General features: G+C 41.4%; 1 protein-coding gene across 5 annotated transcripts in view; it reads right to left on the bottom strand.

The window, feature by feature from the left end:
- Positions 1 to 20,568, bottom strand: part of PTPRG (protein tyrosine phosphatase receptor type G) — a 701,447-nt gene that overhangs the window by 135,191 nt on the left and 545,688 nt on the right. For all 5 annotated transcript variants that reach the window (XM_072720551.1, XM_072720550.1, XM_072720548.1 and 2 more), the window contains exon 7: positions 8,431 to 8,588. In XM_072720551.1, coding sequence (XP_072576652.1) covers positions 8,431 to 8,588 — 158 coding nt within the window. The remainder of the gene's footprint in view (positions 1 to 8,430; positions 8,589 to 20,568) is intronic.

The following is a 20,568-nucleotide window of genomic DNA, read 5'->3' on the forward strand; positions in this document are numbered from 1 at the left end:
TATGTGGAAGATGCTGACCAGCTCTTCTCCAATGCCTAGAGAAGGCCAAAAAGAGGAAATTGGTTTAAATTAAAGCCTTAGAGACGTGAGTTGAATAGAGGAAGAATTCCTTAACTTTCAGGGTGATTTAAACAAAAATGGCCAGGCTGCTATACATAGCAAGTTAGACCGGAAATTTTCTGGAAGAGCAGCCATCTGTCCTGAAATAGTTTAATCTCTGAGATGCCAGAAAAGGATGGCCTCGGCGACTGTCTCGGCAATCTGACTCTAAGGTTTGTTTATTCTCTTGAAGACTTGCTTCTTTCACAGCTAGCATTTAGTTCTCCCAAAAAGTTTATTTCTGATGCTTCAGGAAAGAATTAGTCATATAACTGTAAAAAGAGGCAGGTTCTGAATTTAACACAAAAATGCTTTTGCTTAAATTACTCTTACAGCTTAATGACATGCTATGGCTTAAAAGCTCCGCTGCTTCCTTGTCATTAACTCAACTTGCCCAGAGATTTCCAAGGAAGGATGTGACGGTTCTCGGAGTGAACTGATGACCTGGACGATATTATATTGTCAACTGGATCATAGCTTTGCTTGACAGTCATACAAAAGAGGAAAAGGAGGTCAAGCTTAGCGGACTCATCAAATCTCCTTTGGTATGTTGACAGCATTCACTAAAACCCTGTCATTCCTCTAGGTTGAAAGAAAATCGTCAGTGGCCTCTTTCATTGTACTTAGCATATGTGGCCATTGAGCGGAAACCACCACGATCCCTGGATTGGCAAGGGGAGTCTATGTTGTCACTTTGGCAGGTGAACAGTGACACTCTGGGTGAGAAGTCCACTGATAAGTCATTACACAGCTACTGCCAGTTGTCCCTCGATCCTTACCCTTGCCTTGTAACCACACTCGATAAAGGTGAACTTGACTACCACCCAGACCTCCACTTTCTGATTCCAAGGGACACCATTTACGGAGGCTATGATGAGAAGAGTTGTGCAGCATGGCAGAACTCCATAACTGCAGCTACAGGACAAACTATCAACTTTCCAGATCTGCTTAATGGCAGCACAGCGATCTTCTTAAAATACACACGAGATGCCATCATGAAACCTCTGTTCAAAAACTTTTAGGGGCCTTCAGTTCTAACGGTAGGGCCCGAAGGATCCGGCCTGAGCCTACTTCTCCAACCTCAGAACTCTTACTCTTGCTACCTGGGTTCAAAACCCTGTTTTCAATCCCCACAAGCTAAATGTGTGACCTTGGTCAAAGTATTTGATGTTTCTATGCTTCGGTTTTCTTACTTATACAATAGAGATAACATTAACACCCACCCCGTGTGGGTTTTCTTACTATTAAATGAGTTGCTATATATAATGTGCCTGGAATAATTCCTGGCACACGGTAGATATTCACTAAGTACTATTATCATTACTATTACTATTCTTATTTTATGAGGAATGTGGTAACTATGACTGTATTATAAGCTTCCAACACCTGTAAGATGCTCTATTTGCTGTTCCCTCCTTCCCTCCTCAGAATGTCTATTTATCAAATGCATTATGTGACAGGTACTTTGTTAGGGAATTTAAAAACATCACTTTGGTTTCTGACTTGTTTTAGTTTATTTTTTTTCAAGATGTTATTCCTTTATTCTTGAGAGACGGAGAGAGAGAGGCAGAGACATAGGGAAAGGGAGAAGCAGGCTCCCTGTGGAGAGCCTGATGTGGGACTCAATCTCAGGATCCTGAGATCACAACCTGAGCCACGCTCAACCAGAGTCACCCAGGTGCCCCTTGTTTTAGTTAAAAAACAATAACATTAAGGTAACGTTATTAACAACACTATTATTACATCATTAATGCTAGCAGCTAATATTTATTAAGCCTTTATTATGTGCAAGGTACTGTGGTAAGAGTGTTAAGTACTTTCCTTTACTTAATCCTCATAGAAGACTCATAAGATTGGTTGATTATTGTATCATTACCATTATTTTTGACTAATGAGGAAACTGGGCTTAGAGACTTTACATGACCTGAGTGACTGGGCCCCTGGTTCAGCATGCTACTCTTGGTTTTATCTTGGGTCATGATCTTGGGATTGTGGAATCGAGCCCCCCATCGGGCTCTAAGTTCAGTGTGGAGTCTCCTTGGGATCTCCCTCTCCCTCTCCCTCTGCCTCCCGCCCCCAACCACCCCTGCTCTCGTACATGTGCACACGAGTATGCTCTCTCTCCTAAAAAAAAAGAGCTGAAGTGAGGATTAGAAACCTAGTCTCTATGACTCTGTCATGGCCTCAGCCACTTCACGTCATATGCATAAAAGGCCTGCAGCATTATTCCTGGAAAGAAACACTGCAATGGAGTTACTCAATGTGGTAACAGAAGTCCCTAAAGAGTTCCTTCTAGCTGACTCTGAAAGACCACTCATGCAGGGCACCCACCACTGGCAACATAAATCTATTTGTACTTTTCTGCACTCTGGACAGAAACATTTTCTGGCTCAACACAGGGGGAATTAAGACCCATGAACAAGATGGCAGGCACAAGGAGGGAAAGCTATGTGCCACACAAAGCCAATGCTTTTATTCACCTTTTCTTTTCCAGAGGCAAGTGATAAACACACTTGGATTTATCTTTACTTTAACATAACTAATGAAGTCTTTATCATTTAGTAAAAATAAATTAAAGTTTTTATTTCTATAATGTAAAATTGACTTTTTAACTTTTGAAGTGAGCATGTAAAACATTTCTTTCTTTTATCCCTGCTTGGGGAGTTGTAATTGCATTTTAACTGGTGCTGTTTCAAGAACAATTTTAACCTTGAATTGCAAATGTGTTGGCTGGAAGTGTATATAAATCATTTCAACTTAGTTTTTATTATAAAAATATTACAGAGAATAATTAGTTTTTAATCTGTCGGTTAAAATCAAAGGAAAGTTGAAATCTATTCATGCTACTCGTGTGCAGCAAGAGCTCTCATCCACGAGATGTGGGGAAGGCACCATCATGGCTGAAGGAGAAAAATGAGAGAAAATCAAAAGTAATATAATTATGAACCATTAGAAGGCTGATGTGCACAATATGTCATAAGATAGGTATATAATGGCCGTTAAACAAAGCCAGAGTCCATTATAAACACAATAATAAACTCTGGGATAAACATTAAGAACTGAAATGTCACACCTAAGGTCACAGAGACACTTCAGATTCACCATACATTTGAGGGGTGACAGGGCAGGTCCTGCTTCGTTGCCTCATTATTAAACAAGACCAAAGTGATGGAATATTAAATTGCCAATAGCCTGGAGCATCCAAATTTTACTTATTGAACCATGGCTGAAAAAATAAAATCCAAGAATAGCTAGCTAACCACAAGGATGTGTCTCTCCTGTAGCGATAGACAGTTTTGCATGAAGACAATTATAGCAAGGCCTTCTACAGAAAGAAATGAATTTAATCATAATTACCAAAGAAAGCTATCTGTTGGGATTAATAATGACATCTTCCCCCCACCATTTAAAAAACCCTCTCTATGCACGTGTACTGTGCATTATGTGGTGTTAAAACAGAAACTTTCTGAATTATGGGATTCATTAGTTGTTGTGGCCTTGAGACAAACTTGAGGGCTAAGACAGCCAAGAGCCAAAGGTAGCTGTTATACCAGAAATGTGGTGAGCCCCCTAAGTTGAAATGATAATAATTTGGATATACTGGGTTGAATAAAATATAATATTACAATGAGTCTCACCTGTTTCTCTTTATGTTTTTTTAATGTGGCTAACTAGAAAACTTTAAATCATGTATATGCCTTCTGTTTTATTTCTATTGGAGAGTGCTGCCCTTGAGCCTGGGTGATCATTTGTTTATTTATTCTAAAAGATGACTTTTAAAAATTTGAGAGAGAGACAGAGTACAGAAGGAGAATGAGAGGGAAAAGCAGACTCCCCGCTGAGCAAGGAGCAGGGAGCCCAAGACCCTGAGATCACGACCTGAGCTGAGGGCAGATGCTTAACCGACTGAGCCATCCAGGCACCCCTAGTGATCATTTAATAAGAGCAACAAAAAAACTCCAATCTAATGTCCTGTGCTCACCCTGTGGTGCCAGGCACTAGTCTAGGCATGCCACACACATTCCATCATCTAATCTTTATAATGACTCCAAGAAGTGGGTGTATTATTATCATCATCCCCATTTTACAGATGAAAACTGAGGCACAGAGAGTAAGCAGTGGAGCAGCATCTGGCTGAAAAATAGAGCCAGGAATGAAACCCAGGCAGGTTGGCTCCAAACAGAACATGGTTTTAATTCAAAAGAGTTTCTCTGCTCTTTATGATAGAGATAATATTGGTTTAAAAAAATGTATTGCAAATAAAGCTTTCCTAACCACTCCAGCTTATTGTCAGAAAAAAATTAAATATCCCAAAGCAAACAAACTAGACATCTTCATATTTATTTACTGCTTTTTTGATAGAGCCTCTAAGAAGCACTTCAACAAAATTCATGCTAGGAAAAATTATAGGCAGTATCAGATTTTAAACTACAGGAAGCAAAGAGTCCTGGAAAGGGAAGGTTGGTATTGTTTCCAATGGCCAACACACCATCATTTGAGAACCACTGTTCTAGAAAACAAAACAAAACAAAACCCAAAAACAAACAAACAAACAAAAAAACCACATCCCTATACTGGATTCAGATCACCAGGTTCTCTTGATTGATCATGAACATAACACAGGCACCATTTCAACATGCTAGTCTTGCTCCTTTGACTTCATAAACCAGTACTGAGAGTGCCAACATTTTGTTTGGATGATAAAGTCACAACATGATGTTTACCTACTACTTACAATAGATGTTTAGTGGAACCAACCCCTTAAGCCACACGGACTGCTGGCCAACCAAGCCAACACATGATTCCATTAGCGATACTGTATTTAGATTGATATTACCAGACGAGCAGGAGTCAGAGCTCACTGGCTACCACAGGGCTGGTTTGAATGACCAGGGAGACTCACGAAAGATGCAAAATAAGTAGCTGTTCATATCTGGAAGGCTCCAAAGAAATTCACATCATTCAAGTTCTCATACAAGTGCTAACCACTCCATTTTATGGTGAACACATTCTTGTTTTCACTCTTATAGGCACCTCCATTGTGTAAGACAGAAGAGAACAGAGGAAACAGTCTTTGCAGAAAGAGAAGGATGGGGAACTAGGAATGTTTTCTTTCTAACAGAAGCAGACATGGAATTCCGTCTACTTGCTTTTCCGCACTGGCTGTCTGCCTTTCTGAAATGAACATTCTGTGCTAACTTCCAAAAGAATGTTGGCAGGGTCAGGGTGGGAAGGTCTGAAGTGATAATACTTGGATGGCTAATGGTTTCCCTTCCAAGTGCTGACACCACTGTGACCTCCATGCAGCGTGCCAGCCAAGGATCCCGTTTAGCCACATGAAAATGAGCTGTTTTTCCTCTCTTGGGGGAAGGGGTGAGAAAGAGAGAGAAAGAGAGAGAGAGAGGAATAGGTGACACTATGTCTGATAAAAGTATTGTCTAAGGATGGTTTATAGTAAAGAAACTGGGAAGCCAATATGACTAATTTATTTCTCCACTATTTCCTTGCAAACTACCTATAGATAAATCATATATTGGAAGTTACAGAGAAAAACTCCTCTACTCCTTCTGAGTGTGTGAGTGCTAGGATTATAAATAGATGTTAACCAAGCAGTTTCTAAGATGCCCAGTTACCAAATGTCAAAATGCTTCTAATTGACAAACACTTGACAAGACATCCAAGCCTACAACTCTGCCTTTTGCTTGGACTCACAAAATATCTGAAATTCTAATAAAACCCAGTACTAAACAATTACTGCTCTTTGCCTCTCCCCATCACGGAGTGTCCTGCAAAAGGAGTGCTCAGACTTGCATTTCTTAGCCTCATTATCTCAAGCCTTTGTATCTTTTAAGACAAAAGCATCTATCTTAATGGACAAAAAGCATCCCTTTTCAAAGTCCCCTGCCCCAACCCTGGGGATATAAATATTTGGACTGCAATTTTACTTTATTTTCATAAAACAATGCTGGCTTCACCATTAGGAAGAAACTTCGTTTCCTATTTCATGATCTGCTTAATGCTGGCAGATCCTGTTCAGCAAATTGCTAGCACTTCTTTTGTCATCAGAGAATTAAAGCAAAAAAAAAAAAAAAAAAAAAAAGATATCTCAAAGTAGAATGTCTGCCAACAGCAGTAAAGTCAATAAGTCTGTTTGGCCTAACTTTGTTAGGGACAAGGTGTCTCTCCTGCACATGGCTTCTAAACCTACTCCATTTACCCCCAGAGGGGCAGCACTGGATGTTTTAGGAAGCTGCCTGGTGCCTCGGCTGGTTTATTTAAGGATGGACCCATGACCCAAGGACAGCCAAACGTTGGCAGACCAACATCTGTTCAGATCTACCTTCTTGAATACTTGAAATAGGACCCTTACTATGGTCAGTTGGTAGCTGGCCTTTGAGTTGAAAGGTCAACTGGTACTAGAGAACCATATTTGGCCAGGTAACCCAAAGAAAACAAACTAGGTGGGCACCTGAGTGCCTCAGAGGTTGAGCATCTGCCTAGGATTGAGTCCCACATTCTTCTTCTGCCTAGGTCTCTGCCTCTCTCTCTCTCTGTGTGTCTCATGAATAAATAAATAAAATCTTTTAAAAAGAAAAGAAAAAAACAAACTAGGAGTAGGAAGGGATGAGAATTTTGTAGAGGTACACAATCAATAAGCAGTGGCAGAAACTCCCAAGATTTAAGAGCCTACATGGCCCCTGATGGACAGAGAGGGCTTTGCTTCCTAGTTGCAGTCCTCTCCATCCCAGGATGCCTCGACTATTGATTCCTTAAAATACTCCCCTTACTTCAGCTACTTTAAGTGGGTTTCTCATTCTTAAATCCAAAACAGACCTGACTGGGACACCATCCAACCCTACTTCCCCCACTCCCTATTCTGTACTCTCTGCCTTTATTAGGAAAATCTTTGGACTATTCCCCATCTTAGCCAGATCCCTAATCTTGTGGCCTGTGTCTTCAGTTATATCACTGATACTACCTCATAATTCTACAACATCCCTTATTCCTATCTGTCACACCCTGGGAAGGCATTTCTATGAGCAGCTCTGATAAGAACTTTCCATTTTTGGATAGTCCTGCTTAATGGCTCAAATCCCCTTTCTTATAATCCTACTCAGTGTTGCTGGCTCTATTTTCTGAAATTTTTCTTTTTAAAGATTTTTTTTTTTAATTTATTCATGAGAGACACACAGAGAGAGAGGCAGACATAGGCAGAGGGAGAAGCAGGCTCTATGCAGGGATTCAGATGTGGGACTCGATCCCGGGACTCTGGGATCATGCCCTGAGCTGAAGGCAGATGCTCAACTGCTGAGCCACCCAGGCATCCCTATTTTCTGAAATTATGGAGAAGAAACATACTCCTTTTCTACTTCAGTGCATGCTGCATTACAGTGACTAATATATCCCCTCTAGGAAGTTTCTCCTTCTATTATCCCTCATGAGGTTATTTCAAAGTTCCCCACCCCTTCCTACTGCCCCCTGCCCAGGGCTCCTCTTCCTCTGACACAGACCCCAACCCCATTTCCATTTTACCAATTTCTAAATCCACCATCCTGGGAAACCAGCCCAGGACACACTCAGAAGTAGTTTAGTATAATGGTCAGTCACATGGATTTTAGAATCAGACAAACCTGGGCTTTGTTTCTAGCCTCAACATTCATTAGCCATGAATTCTTGGGTATATTACCCAATCTCTCTAGGCTGTGTCCTTATGTGCACCATCTCAGTGCAAAAGCCATTTCTCAATGCTGTTTGACCAGTACGATGACCATATGTAAGGGCTTAGTAATCAATGATATTCACTCTTTCATTTCATCATGTATACAAATCTCTCCCTTTAATGAACTTTGGTAGATTTAGTAGTTCAGAACATCATCTTTGGGATCAGACACTATGGCTGTGTGGCCCTGGGCAAGTTAGCTCATTTCTGTACCTTTTCTCTATAAAATGGGGAAACAGAGTACTGTTTTTCTTGAGGATTAAATGAGTGAACACATATATAGAGTTTAGAAGATTTTCTGGCACAAGCTGTCATCATCATTGAGGACAGCTATTCTCACCTCAAGATCGAATACTTACCTAATACCTGATTTTATAGTTGCAGTTCTCCTCAGCCAGTTAATTTGTGGTGGAGACATCATGTTCTATATGTTATAATTCTTGGGTTCAAAAACATGTTTGTTGGAAAGAAAGAAGGAATCAATGGGAAGCAGAGGATCAAAAAATAAAAAATAAAAAAGCACCTCTACTGGTATACTGTAGTAATGTTAAATGGTTAAGTCAACACAAAACAAGGGAACATAGAGGTCCCATTTGTGGCTGAACATCTACCTGATGGTAAGAGATGGGTACAGGCTTCCGGAAGACGATCCACTCCACAATTTCGCTACATGGTGGTGTGGTCAGAGAACCTGTGTACCGGTAATAGCTGCCCAGGGATGCAGGCAGGAGGTCCCGGAGGACGAAAGGATCCAGAAAGGTCTCCTTCTCTGTTAGGAGAAAGAAAGAAAAGAAAGGCACAATGATAAGTCATATTATGCTGCAGACGTAGAGTCAAAACCCCCAGCATGCTGGTGCCACATCACAAGCCTTATGTTTGTTTACATCCTGAGAAGCACTAGCATTTGGTGGTGGGAGGGCCACAGCAAACAAAGCAGTGCTTCCCAGGGTGTGTTCTGAGGCACCATGATGCACTGTATTTCAAGAAAAACGGGTTCCATGAAGAGCAAAGCTGGGAAACCTTAAGTCCCTCCCTCTCCCCACAGGAAACAGGCAAAACACTAGCACAGACAAGTCTCTGAGAAGTTCTGCAGAAAAAAAATGGATTTGATCTTATGTACCTACCCCTTCTCAATCTTGCTTCACCACTGAATGCTTCCCCATCTGATACTTAGGAATTAACAGTCAGTGGCATAAATTCTGGAACACCCATGAGAGATTCAACATGAAAACTGTAAGCCAAGGGTAAAGTTCAGCTCCAAAGTTGGATACATCTCATGATGATTTCCCCCAACACCTATTCAAATCTAGGTGAACCCTACCCAATATCTAACCTGAGCTTCTAAAATGGGGCCCTGAAAATAGGCTTCTTCTTTTTACAAAAGCAGAGGGGTCTTTCTTTAAGTAGAAGAAATGATTATTTCACTTAAGACTTAAAAATGATACCTGACAATAACTCTATGAGAAAAAAAAAAAAAAAGATGTGTAAGGGGTTAGTGCCAAAGTCACACAGCTCCTCAGTGGCAAAGCTGGGAAATGAGTTCAGGCACTGTGACATCAGAGCTTGCACAGACAGCTCTGACGCAGTTAATGAAGATGCTAACGTTAACTCAGTGAATACTGAGAGGTAGGGGCAAAAGAGGAGAAGAGCATTTGGGGCTGTGGGAACATCGTGTGCCAAGGTCCTGTGGCAGGAATAAACAGTGCAATAGAGTTTAGGGCGCTATTTTATAGTTCTAATCAGGCTCGGTAGATCATTCAGCTTCTCTCCCAAATTGGAGAAGGCTCTCCTCTCTCTCTGGGTCTCCAAAGGTCTAGCCCTGAATGAATTTAAGTCTGGGATTCCTTTTTTAAAATCCATTTTTGGGATATAATAAGGCTATTATAGTCCTGATAATGGTTTGCTTTAGCTCCTTAATAGCTTCCACTATGGGGCCAAGGACATTCTTGGGGGGACCTCAGGGCTCCAAGTTACTTCCTGGACACATTTGTGTCTACAGGAATAGTCTTTCCAGGATCCCACCATCTCCATCCTCCTCTTTCTTTTTTTTCTCTTTTTAAAAAGGTTTTATTTACTTATTCATGAGACGCAGAGAGAAAGGCAGAGACATAGGCAGAGAGAAAAGCAGGCTCCCTGCACGGAGCCTGATGTGTGATTTGATCCCAGGATCCTGAGGTCATGACCTGAGCCAAAGGCAGATACTCAACCACTGAGGCACCCAGGTGCCCACTTCCTCCTCTTTCATGCAAAATGACTGTACAGGTCTTTGGGCAGATGTGTATCCACAGACTGGAGAGATCTCTGTAAACTGGGTGATAATGCAAAAACCCCAACAGAAATCAACTCTTTTAAAACAATTAAACAGGCAATTTAGTTTTGGTAGAAATTAATTCAATAAAACTTAACATTTATTTAGCTTCATTACTATATACCAGACACTATTCTAAGTGTTTACATGTTGCAAACATTTAAGCAGTACTTATTGTACATGCCAGGCCTTGTTCTTAGAGCTTTATAAAGATTAATTTATTTAATTCTTAAAATAGCCTCATGAAGTTTTCCTATTATTATCACCAATTTACAGACCTGGAATGTACAACCAGGTAGTTGGGTTTAGAATCCAGGCTTTCCTTATTTTTAACCATCACTATATGCTTTCAATTTACACCACTATGGAGTATTTACTTTTAATGCTCCAATTTTACGATGTGGAAATCAAGGTACAGAGAGTTTAAATGACTAAGCTAAAGGTCACTAGGGATTGGGGAAGGAGACACAGTTATTCAAGAAGCTCAGATTCCCATACAGGTTTTCAATTCTGTTTTTTAAAGGAAAAATTAAATATTAACTAATAAATGCAAAAGTCTTCAAATTACAGGGCTCTATAACCAAAATGACAAAAGCGGGTTTTGTCTGGATAAAAGGCCGGAAATCACAGAATTGCCCCTCCGCCCACTGGCAAGTGTGGGTTTTAATTTAAACCTGGTTACCAGCAACCTAATGATGGGGTAAATCTCTGCAAGCGTGCTTGGCTGCGACTGGATTGGCTGGGAGCAGGAAAAATTTTGGCCTTTGCTTGCTGCTTCTGTGTTTCCTGAGCTATGTAAACAACCAACACGAGGTCCCAAGCAATAGAGGGAGCATAGGGCCTGGCATCAGAAACCACAAAATCACCATCTTCTTTTTCCCTCATGTTGTAGGTGAACTCGGCGTCGCACCACAGCACGCGAATCTGCCTTAAGATCAAGGGCTCCAGAATGAATGACCAAGAAAATCTTTAAGAGTTCCCTTAGAAGCCTGATCCAATATTAGGGCTGCAGTTGAGCACATTGTAGGCAGACCGGTAGTGACAAGACCATACCCACAAGCCTGCACTAGCAAAGCTCCCACCTAGAGCAACCACTCGAGGAAGAGCCCCCGGCTTTAAGGAACGTAAACACCTGCCCCACCAATCTGAGGTGACTGGATTTCACAAGGGCATATTGTTTCAGCAGGATCAAGACTCCCATATAAGTTCTTGTACGGGCTTATGGTTTCGGCAGGGACTGATGGAAATTGAAGGTGTGACCGCTGCCACAAATACAGAAGAACCTTTTGGTCCTTGACTAACCCAAGGGATTCAGAGGTAGGTTCTGGCTTTCAGTGATTATCAGGTGCAATCAGAAGGTGGCAGGGAGGGTAGATACAGTGAGAGGGACAGAGAAGGAGGCTTTGCTGTTTTTTGATCCTGCCATAGTCACCACCATTGGGTTGGGATTCTGAGACCTGGGAGGGGCTTAGACCACCCTAGTTCAGTTCCTTGGAGAGCCAAGGAACCCTTTATTTAAACAAAACCTTACAGAGGAGGAGGCCAACTCAAACAGCTCAAATGCAGCCACCGTGGTTAAAGCTGAGCTAGGAACCTAGGAACACTTTGGAAACCACCAATTTAGTCCAATTCTTTAATTTTACTGCTGGGAAAATGGAAGACTACAGGGGAGATCAAAAACTTGAGAACACAGAAACTCAGATGGGATCCTTTCTTCAAAGAATCTACTTAGGATCTGGAACAGTAAGCCTAGGAGCAGGAGCTGAAAGCTGAAATCCAATCACTGTCTTCATCAGCATTTCTCCGTCCCTACGGAAGCTGGGGAAGACAGCAGATTTTAAACTCCCAGGGTCCAAATCCCAACTCCTCCACCTGTAAGTTTTGTGATCTTAGTTACTGAAGCTTCCTAGGCTGTTGAGAGCCTGAAACATAATAAGCATCTCATAAATGATACATATTATTCTTACTCTAATCCTCATTACTTGTATTACTATCATTATTTTTATTTTTCTAAACTGTCAAGCCCTAGCCCCTTACACCCTTACACAACCATACACTTCCTTTAATACTTGCATATGTGTCTTTCTTGTTTTTCCTTTTTTTTTAAGCTTTCATTATTAGTGCCTTAAAAGTGCATCATGTCTGACATATTCTCCAGGTTAAAATTTCTTTGCCAAAGTTCTAGTGAGAGCTTTGGAACCAACTAATATTTAACAGCTGTGTGACTATAGGGAACGGTCTTAAGCTCTCTGAGCTACTTCCCTTATCTGTAAAATGGGAATTCTGAGAGTATTTACCCCTCAGGAAGGCTGTGAAAATTAAGCAAGCTCATAAATGTAAGGGGCTTAGCACAGTGCCTTGGGAGCCCTGATTTATCAAGGCAAGCACTTGGCTGAGAGCAGACCAGCTCACTTTGTGTTTTAAGCCAGGGATTGGCAAATGTTTTCTGTAAAGTGCCAGATAGTAAATATTTTAGGTTTTGCAGGCCAAGAGGCAAAATCAAAGATGTTATAGGAGTACTTACGTTAACAAACGCATTTCCACAACCTTATTAAAGATATTCAAAATGCAAATAACAACTGAGGATAATTTAAAATATATACATCTACCATGAGAAGAACAGAATTCTTTTTTAGGGGAATAACATTTCACTTAATTAGTGTTTGAATGTAAAAACCATTCTTAGGTCAAGAGTCATTAAACAAGAGTCACTGAAATGGATTTAGCTACCAGGCCACATTCTCCCCTACTTTTTAAATTTTTTTTTAAGATTTATTTATTTATTTTAGAAAAAGAGTATGACAAGCAGGGGGAGGGGCAGAAGCAGAAAGACAATCCTGAAGCAGACCCTGCTGAGCAGGGCTCCATCCCAGGACCCTGAGATCATGACCTGGGCTAAAATAAAGAGTCAACCACTTAACCTTAAAGTTGAGCCACACACACGTCCCTTCCTTGTTTTTTAAAGCAATTGTTTGGCAGGATATGTGTGTGTGGGGGGAGGTGTGCAAGTGTTAGAAAGTTACCATGAGGAGAGCCTGGGAGGCTCAGTTGGTTAAGCATCTGCCTTTGATTCAGGTCCTGATCCCTGAGTAGAGCTCCCTGCTCAGTGGGGAGTCTCCTTCTCCCTCTCCTTCTGCTGCTCCCCCTGCTTGTGCTCTCTCTCTCTCTCTCTCTCAAATAAATAAATAAAACATCTTAAAAAAAGAAAAAAAGAAAGTCATCATGATAGCTAGAGCTAGAAGACGGGGGCAATGATTACTTCTTTTGTGAACATACATTACAGAATTAACTCTTGAGCTGTTTTCTTTACTCCTTGAGTTTTCTAGCTCAAACTAAACATCAATTTGTACTCATCTTTCTGAAAATTCCATTTCCTGCTCAGTCCCATAGGCAGTATTCCACTGACAAATGGGGTGCTCATAACACTTAGTTGTAAGTTAGAAATAATTTTAGAGACAGTAGCCCTCTACTTCTAGCATTGGCCACAAAGCCCACATAAGCCACAGGGTGCTGAACAGGCTAGACTCAAGATGGGGATTTCCTGAGTGCAGCCACTGGAAAGAGGGAAGAATGCACTTTTCAGGTGAAAATGTAAACTCTTCCATTAAGAAAATCTTAATAAATGTAGGTATTATAAAGTGGAAGGAAGTGCTAGAGCCAGGTCCCTGGCTCTAGCCAGGATTTGAATCCCAACTGGTCTATTTAAAGGTCTCACCTAAGACAAATTGTTTAACCTCTCCTGTAACTGTATTCTCGTCTGCAAAATGGGATTACAATAGTGTCAATCTGCTAAGTAGGTTAGATGAATAAATGAGTATTAAGTAGGTTACCATTAGTTAAGGGCTTAGGAGAGTGTCTGGCACAGGATAAGTACATTTAAGTGCTTGTTAAATGGCTCTTGTTTTAAAAGGGCAGTTTGACTCTAAACCATTCTGATCAGAGCATGCTGCTTCCAACTTTTATCCAAATTAGTAATTTGAATTCAAAACATTCCTATCCCAGCCACTTACCTAGTTGAGAAAAATATTTGAAACACTCTATTTATACCTTCATTCATTCCATTAAACCATAATAAGCAGGTTCTGTGCATTACCAGATAAAGGAATTGAAAGGGAATGAATCTCATATTCCACTTTCAAGGATCCCAGCGCTGTATGCAGACAATATTATATTTTAATAATTAATTGTTCATCAAAGAAAAAGATGAAGAACAGGGATGCTAAATTCAAAGTTATTCAAATTGCAAAAATGAATAATGTATGACTTTTATATTAAATACACACTGTATTAAGTAGTCTACATTTCACCCAACTCTGTCTTTCATTTTAAAGCATTTTGCACGACAATATGAATAATCAGTTAGGGGAGGTTTATTTAGAAAGAGAAATACCTTATTTGAATGCAAACGGAGTATATCCGAAGATGATTAAATTTTTCTTATCAATTAGGAAATTTTGTATGAGGGCTTTAAAGTCATGGTCAACCATTAAACCCAGCGCGGCCCAGTTATCCTTGCAGTTTCCTTTCAACATTAAATTATATCTGGCTCAATTCTGTTCAATTCCTTATTTCTGATAGCAGTGCCAGGAGGCAATCTTTAATTAAAGAAAATTTGAAAGATTCAAACATGCATAATTGGATTAAAAATGTGATCATTAAAACATTAGATGATAATCATCTGATTGATTGCATTTTTCAGTGTGTTAATAACCTAATATTTTCAATGCTTTGGTTATATAGGAAGAAAGAAAGCCCTTTATAAGGTATGATGAACAATCAAAATATAGACGAGACCCATGCAGGAATCAGGAATCATGGAATCGTACTGAAAACACACACAAGCACACATGCCCCCCAGTGAACAAAGTATTATTTTGGAGGGTATATGGGGCAGAATGTGGTGGCCTCCAGGGAAAGAACATCTGTGCCGCCCCTCAAACAAGCAGTCAACCAATTTTAGGGAAATATGTAAGATAAACAAATAAAAGAAAGCCCAAGCTTCTGTTTTTAGCATGATGATTGTTTAGTTCTTTAGGATGCCCCAAAACTTTTTATAAGGAAAAGCTATTAAGTTTTCCTTAACCACTTAAAAGCACTGTGGTAGGAATGGTCTTCCACTCTGTGTTGGAGAGGGTAGAGAGAGCGTGACATTGGAAAAAACTGGGTCATAGGTCACTCTAAATGAGGGAAGAAGATTCATAACAGCACTGCTCCAAGTTCATGTCCATGCACATCACCTAGATAGAGAGCTTGTTAAAATGTAGATTCTGACCCAGGAAGCCTGGGGTGGGGCTGAGATCTGCATTTTTAATAATGCTGAGCATATTCGAGTGGCCAGTTTCTGTGGGGACTGTATAAATGGGCCCCCACACTGCAGCCTCATCCACTGCTACTTCCTGACTCTTAGTTATAGCCACGCCACACTGCTCTCTTTGCCATCATCACATTACCCTGGGGCCTTTGCACTGGCTCTTTGCTCTGCCTGAAACATTTCTTCACTGACATATTCATGGCTGGTTTTAGACCAAATGCCTTTTAGCTGCTAACAAGTTAGTCATATTTGAATGACACATTTCTCAATGAGGGCTCCCCTGACTACTATTTTGAAAATGGCAATTTGAAGAGCAGGCTCATTAAGAAGGAAGCATCTGATTAAAAACCTGAAGGCAGAAATGAGCTATGCGGCAACCTCGAGAGAACATTACAGGCAAAAAGAAAGCTAGTGCAAAGGGATTCCGCTTGGTGTGTGGCTGGAGTGAAGTGAGCAGGAGGGAAGGTAGAAGGCAAAGTTCAAGAGTCCAAAATCTGATGGGCTCTGGGAAGAAAAAAAAATCAGCTGCTGGTTAAAGTACAATCTAGAATTTGGCTAAAAATTGTGAAGATGCCAAAACACTAGAATGTAGAGTCAGCAGCTCAGGGTTAAGTCTGTCTGGATGGGCCATGAACGGGCTGTATGATCTGGGAAGAGCTTTGGGTGTGATGAGCTTGTGACCAAAGGGCTTGCTGATCACAGAATAGAAAATGGAGGGATCCCTGGGTGGCGCAGCGGTTTGGCGCCTGCCTTTGGCCCAGGGCGTGATCCTGGAGACCCGGGATCGAATCCCACGTCGGGCTCCCGGTGCATGGAGCCTGCTTCTCCCTCTGCCTGTGTCTCTGCCTCTCTCTCTCTCTCTCTCTGTGACTATCATAAATTAAAAATAAGTAAATAAATAAATAAAAATAAAATGGAAGTCATGATGGAAATAAAGGGCCTGAGGGCCAGAATCCAGGGGATTTAAGAGCAAGGCTTCTAGAAGCCATCACGGAGGTCAGAAAGCATTAGATTATAATTAAGATGGAGGCAAAAGCCTCCCAGAGTAGCCAAGGAATTAATTTTATGATCTAAACACAAGCAATGAGGTGCCCCTGGGTGGCTTATTTGGGTAAGCATCCAACTCTTCATTTGGCTCAGGTCATGATGTCAGGGCTGTGAGATCAAGCCCTGCATCAGGCTGCATGCTAGGTGTGGAGACTGCTTGATATTCTCTCTCCCCTCTCTCCCTCTATGCCTCATCCCCTGCCACCCTGCTCATGCTCTCTCTCTCTCTAAAAATACATACATTCATACAAGCAACAAGACCTGTTCTATAGAATTGGATGTTGGCTATCAGGAAGGAATGGACCATCCAAAGATGGACCAGAGGAGATGGGCGTAGCCTATTTTCAAGGTATGGCTATTTTCAAGGTTTCATGACAAATGACTTTAAGGAACAAGCCTAATGTTACAATGAGGGGATTCTGGGGAATCCCCCCAAGAATCACAAAGAATTGGAGGGTTCCTAAGAGTTATAGAGGACATTCGTTCCCTTTCATTTTACAAATAAGGAAAATGAAATCCAAAGAAAAAAAGGGACTGAATCAAGATCGTGCAATGAGGTGGGAGTTAATCTGGGTCTCAGATGCCCAGCATTGGGCTCTTTCTACTACCCCAATCTGGGTCCCAGGGCTCTGAGTGCCTCACTTGCCCTGATGTAAACATGATGGGGTGAGGAATTCTCAATGAAGACCAAGAACTCTTCTGGCTTTTACAAACATAAATCTAACTTTGACACTGCCCAGCTCAAATCTTCCATTGGCTTCACTTCATTTGTTATTTTTGTCTTTTCCTTTTTTAAAAAAAATTATTTATTTATTCATGAGAGACACAGACAAGGCAGAGACACAGGCAGAGGGAAAAGTAGGGTCCATGCAGGGAGCCTGATGTGGGACTCGATCCCAGGACCCCAGGATCACATCCTGAGCTGAAGGTAGATGCTCAACCACTGAACCACCTAGGAGTCCCTTCTAATATCTTTTATTTATTTTCCTTAGTAATTTCAACACCCAGCAGGGGGTTCGAACTGACGATCCCAAGATCAAGAATGGTATGTTCCTCTGACTGAACCAGCCATTTTCATTTTCTTTTCTTTTCTTTTTTAAATTTAAATTCAGTTTGCCAACAGCTAGTATAACACCCAGTGTTCATCACATCATGTGCCCTTCTTGGTGCACATCACCGTTACTCTATCCGCCCCCCAACCACCTCCCCTTCCGCAACCCTTTGTTTGTTCCCCAGAGTCAGGAGTCTCTCATGGTTTGTCTTTCAGACTCCTCACCATGGCCATGGGCCCCTACATGATCTGTTTACCCTATGCAGCCCTTCTGCTCTCACCCTTGCTGACCACCCACCTGTCTCATCACCTTCCTGTTCCCTCTGCCTAGAATGTTCTTCCCCATCACCACTCCATACAGGAGATTCCTTTTCACCCTGCTGGGCTCAGTTCAAATGTCATCTCCTGGGGATCCCTGGGTGGCTTGGCAGTTTAGCGCCTGCCTTCGGCCCAGGGCATGATCCTGGAGTCCTGGGATCGAGTCCCACGTTGGGCTCCCTGCATGGAGCCTGCTTCTGCCTCTGCCTGTGTCTCTGCCTCTCTCCCTGTGTCTCTCATGAATAAATAATTAAATAATCTTAAAAAAAAATGTCATCTCCTGAGAGCCCATCCTGAACAGCCCATCTTCTATGTCCCTGCTGCCATTAATTCTATCACATTTAGTTCATTTCCTTCCCAGTGTATGTTTATTTGTTTACTATCTGTCTCCCTCAAGAGTTTGACTGTTCCACAAGGGCAAAGACCTTGCCTTTCTCATTTACCCCATACACCCAGCAACTAAAACACGGCCTGGAACATAGTAGGCTCCTAATAGTTATGTGAAAATAGAATGAAGGAACAAACAAGCATGTTAGTTGGGGTTATTTTAAGTAACCAATAAATCCTAGATTTTGGGGCAGCCCAGGTGGCTCAGCAGTTTAGCGCCGCCTTCAGCCTAGGGCCTGATCCTGGAGACCCGGGATCGAGTCCCACATCGGGCTCCCTGCATGGAGCCTGCTTCTCCCTCTGCCTGTGTCTCTGCCTCTCTCTCTTTCTGTGTGTGTGTGTGTGTCTCATGAATAAATAAACAAAATCTTTAAAAAAAAGTCCTAGGTATTGTATTTCTTTCACATCTAAGTCTCTAATGATTATAAGATGCATCATTATTTCAAATGCCACTACTAAAGGCAACACGTTGCCAGTTAGACAGTGACGTGATTTCAAATGTAAGATGCATCCTGACTTTAGAATTGTTAAAATATGAAATATAAAAAACTGCAACTATGCGTGATGATGGATATTAACTAGATTTGGTGTTGGGAACATTTCACGATATATACATATATATCATACCATTATGTTGTATACCTGAAACTAATATAGTGTCATGTTACAAATATATGACAAAAATACATGAAGAAATGAGAGTCACAGAACTGATGACACAGGATACCGAGGTGACGCTTTCAATAAGATTCACACTAAAGGACCCCATCATATTTATGAGTCTACCAGAAGCTAGGTCAGGGCCCATTTTCTGTGACCACAGTGAAGAGCACTCATAGGACCAGGCAGCAGCACTGACTCCCAACTGTTCGTCTGCCTAGGTTCTCTAACTCAGTTAAACCTTCAATGACCTGAACCCCAAGAATGCATTCCGCAGTGTGGGATGTCCTGCACATCACCTCTTTTTACCAGTGCACATTTATGGTGTGTGAACTCAGGGTTAGTCAGGCACTGCTCCAGTTTTTCCCTAAATGAGGCTTTTCAACTTTGTGAGGTAGGTATCAACATCCTGATGAGGGCTGGTAACTTGCCCACAGTCACAGCTCTACAGACCTTGGTGTCATTATAGGCTGTGTAATTGGTTAATAGCAGTCTCTTAAGGTTAGCAGGCTGGAGGCTCTGTTACCACAAGACCGTAGCTCCTGACTATACTCCCAGTACACAACACAGTGTCTGAAAGACTAGGTCCTTCATACATGGCTGAAAAAAATTGAACAAACTAAGTCACTGAGTAACTGAAGTCAAAGTGGCCATGGGGGCAAATCTAGACTAGTAACCTGCTTTTGTAAATTAAGTTTTATTGGAACACAGCCACAGCTATTTGTATACATATTATCTATGCCTGCTTCTGGGTTACAACTGCACAATTTAGTTGCTGCAGCAGAGAATATATGACCAACCATGCCTAAAATATTTGCTATTGATCCCTTTACAGAGAAAGCTTGCTGACCTCATTCCTATACGACGAGTAGGACATTTAAAAGCAATGGCAAAAATGGGATGGCAACAAGCCATCCCATTTGAGAATGAATGAGGCAAACTACATGGGGTTGTAGAGGTATGGACCTTATTTCTGCTTCTGAAATGTTCTCGACCAGTGGGTAAAGATTTAAAATCCTACCCCCTGGCTTTTCCTACAGGCACAGTCCAGAGAAAATCTGAGAGGCCCATATAATGAGATGAATAGCTAGTGTTATTTCAGGTCTGAGTAAAGGCAGCTTGATTAGGAAAGAGCCTATCTGATTAAACAGATTCTTGTAAGCACCCAGAGAGGCACTACAAGGTCATGGAACAGCCACACCACCTGGTTCAAAAACATCTAGGCTCTTTGAGTTTACTGGTACTCTCAGTTGGTCAAATGTGGCATCTTGATTTAACAGTTGACATTTGAATGAAACATACGTTGTCCTTAATATTCCAGAGAAACACAAAGAGCAGAGACTTGTCGACAATTAAGGAAATGAACATGACAGTTACATTATACAGATTCATATAGTGACAAAAACCCAGATTGTCACTGAACAATTCCACTGCTTGCCTCTCTCCCTTACACAGTGGCCATAACTGACAGGGTATGTACCTTCTTTTAACCTCCTTCTGACGCTCAGTCAATGGCCTAATTTACAGAGGAGAAACTGAGGCTCACAAAAATGAAGTGGATTTTGTCAATATTCAGGAAGTTAGTCAATGCTGGAAGCAGAAACTGGCCCAGAAGAGCTGGCAATAGAATGGATTTCATAATCTAACATAACTGGGTTCAAATTACT

Source organism: Vulpes vulpes, chromosome 9 (genome assembly GCF_048418805.1).
Source record: "Vulpes vulpes isolate BD-2025 chromosome 9, VulVul3, whole genome shotgun sequence".
Taxonomy (NCBI): Eukaryota; Metazoa; Chordata; class Mammalia; order Carnivora; family Canidae; genus Vulpes; species Vulpes vulpes.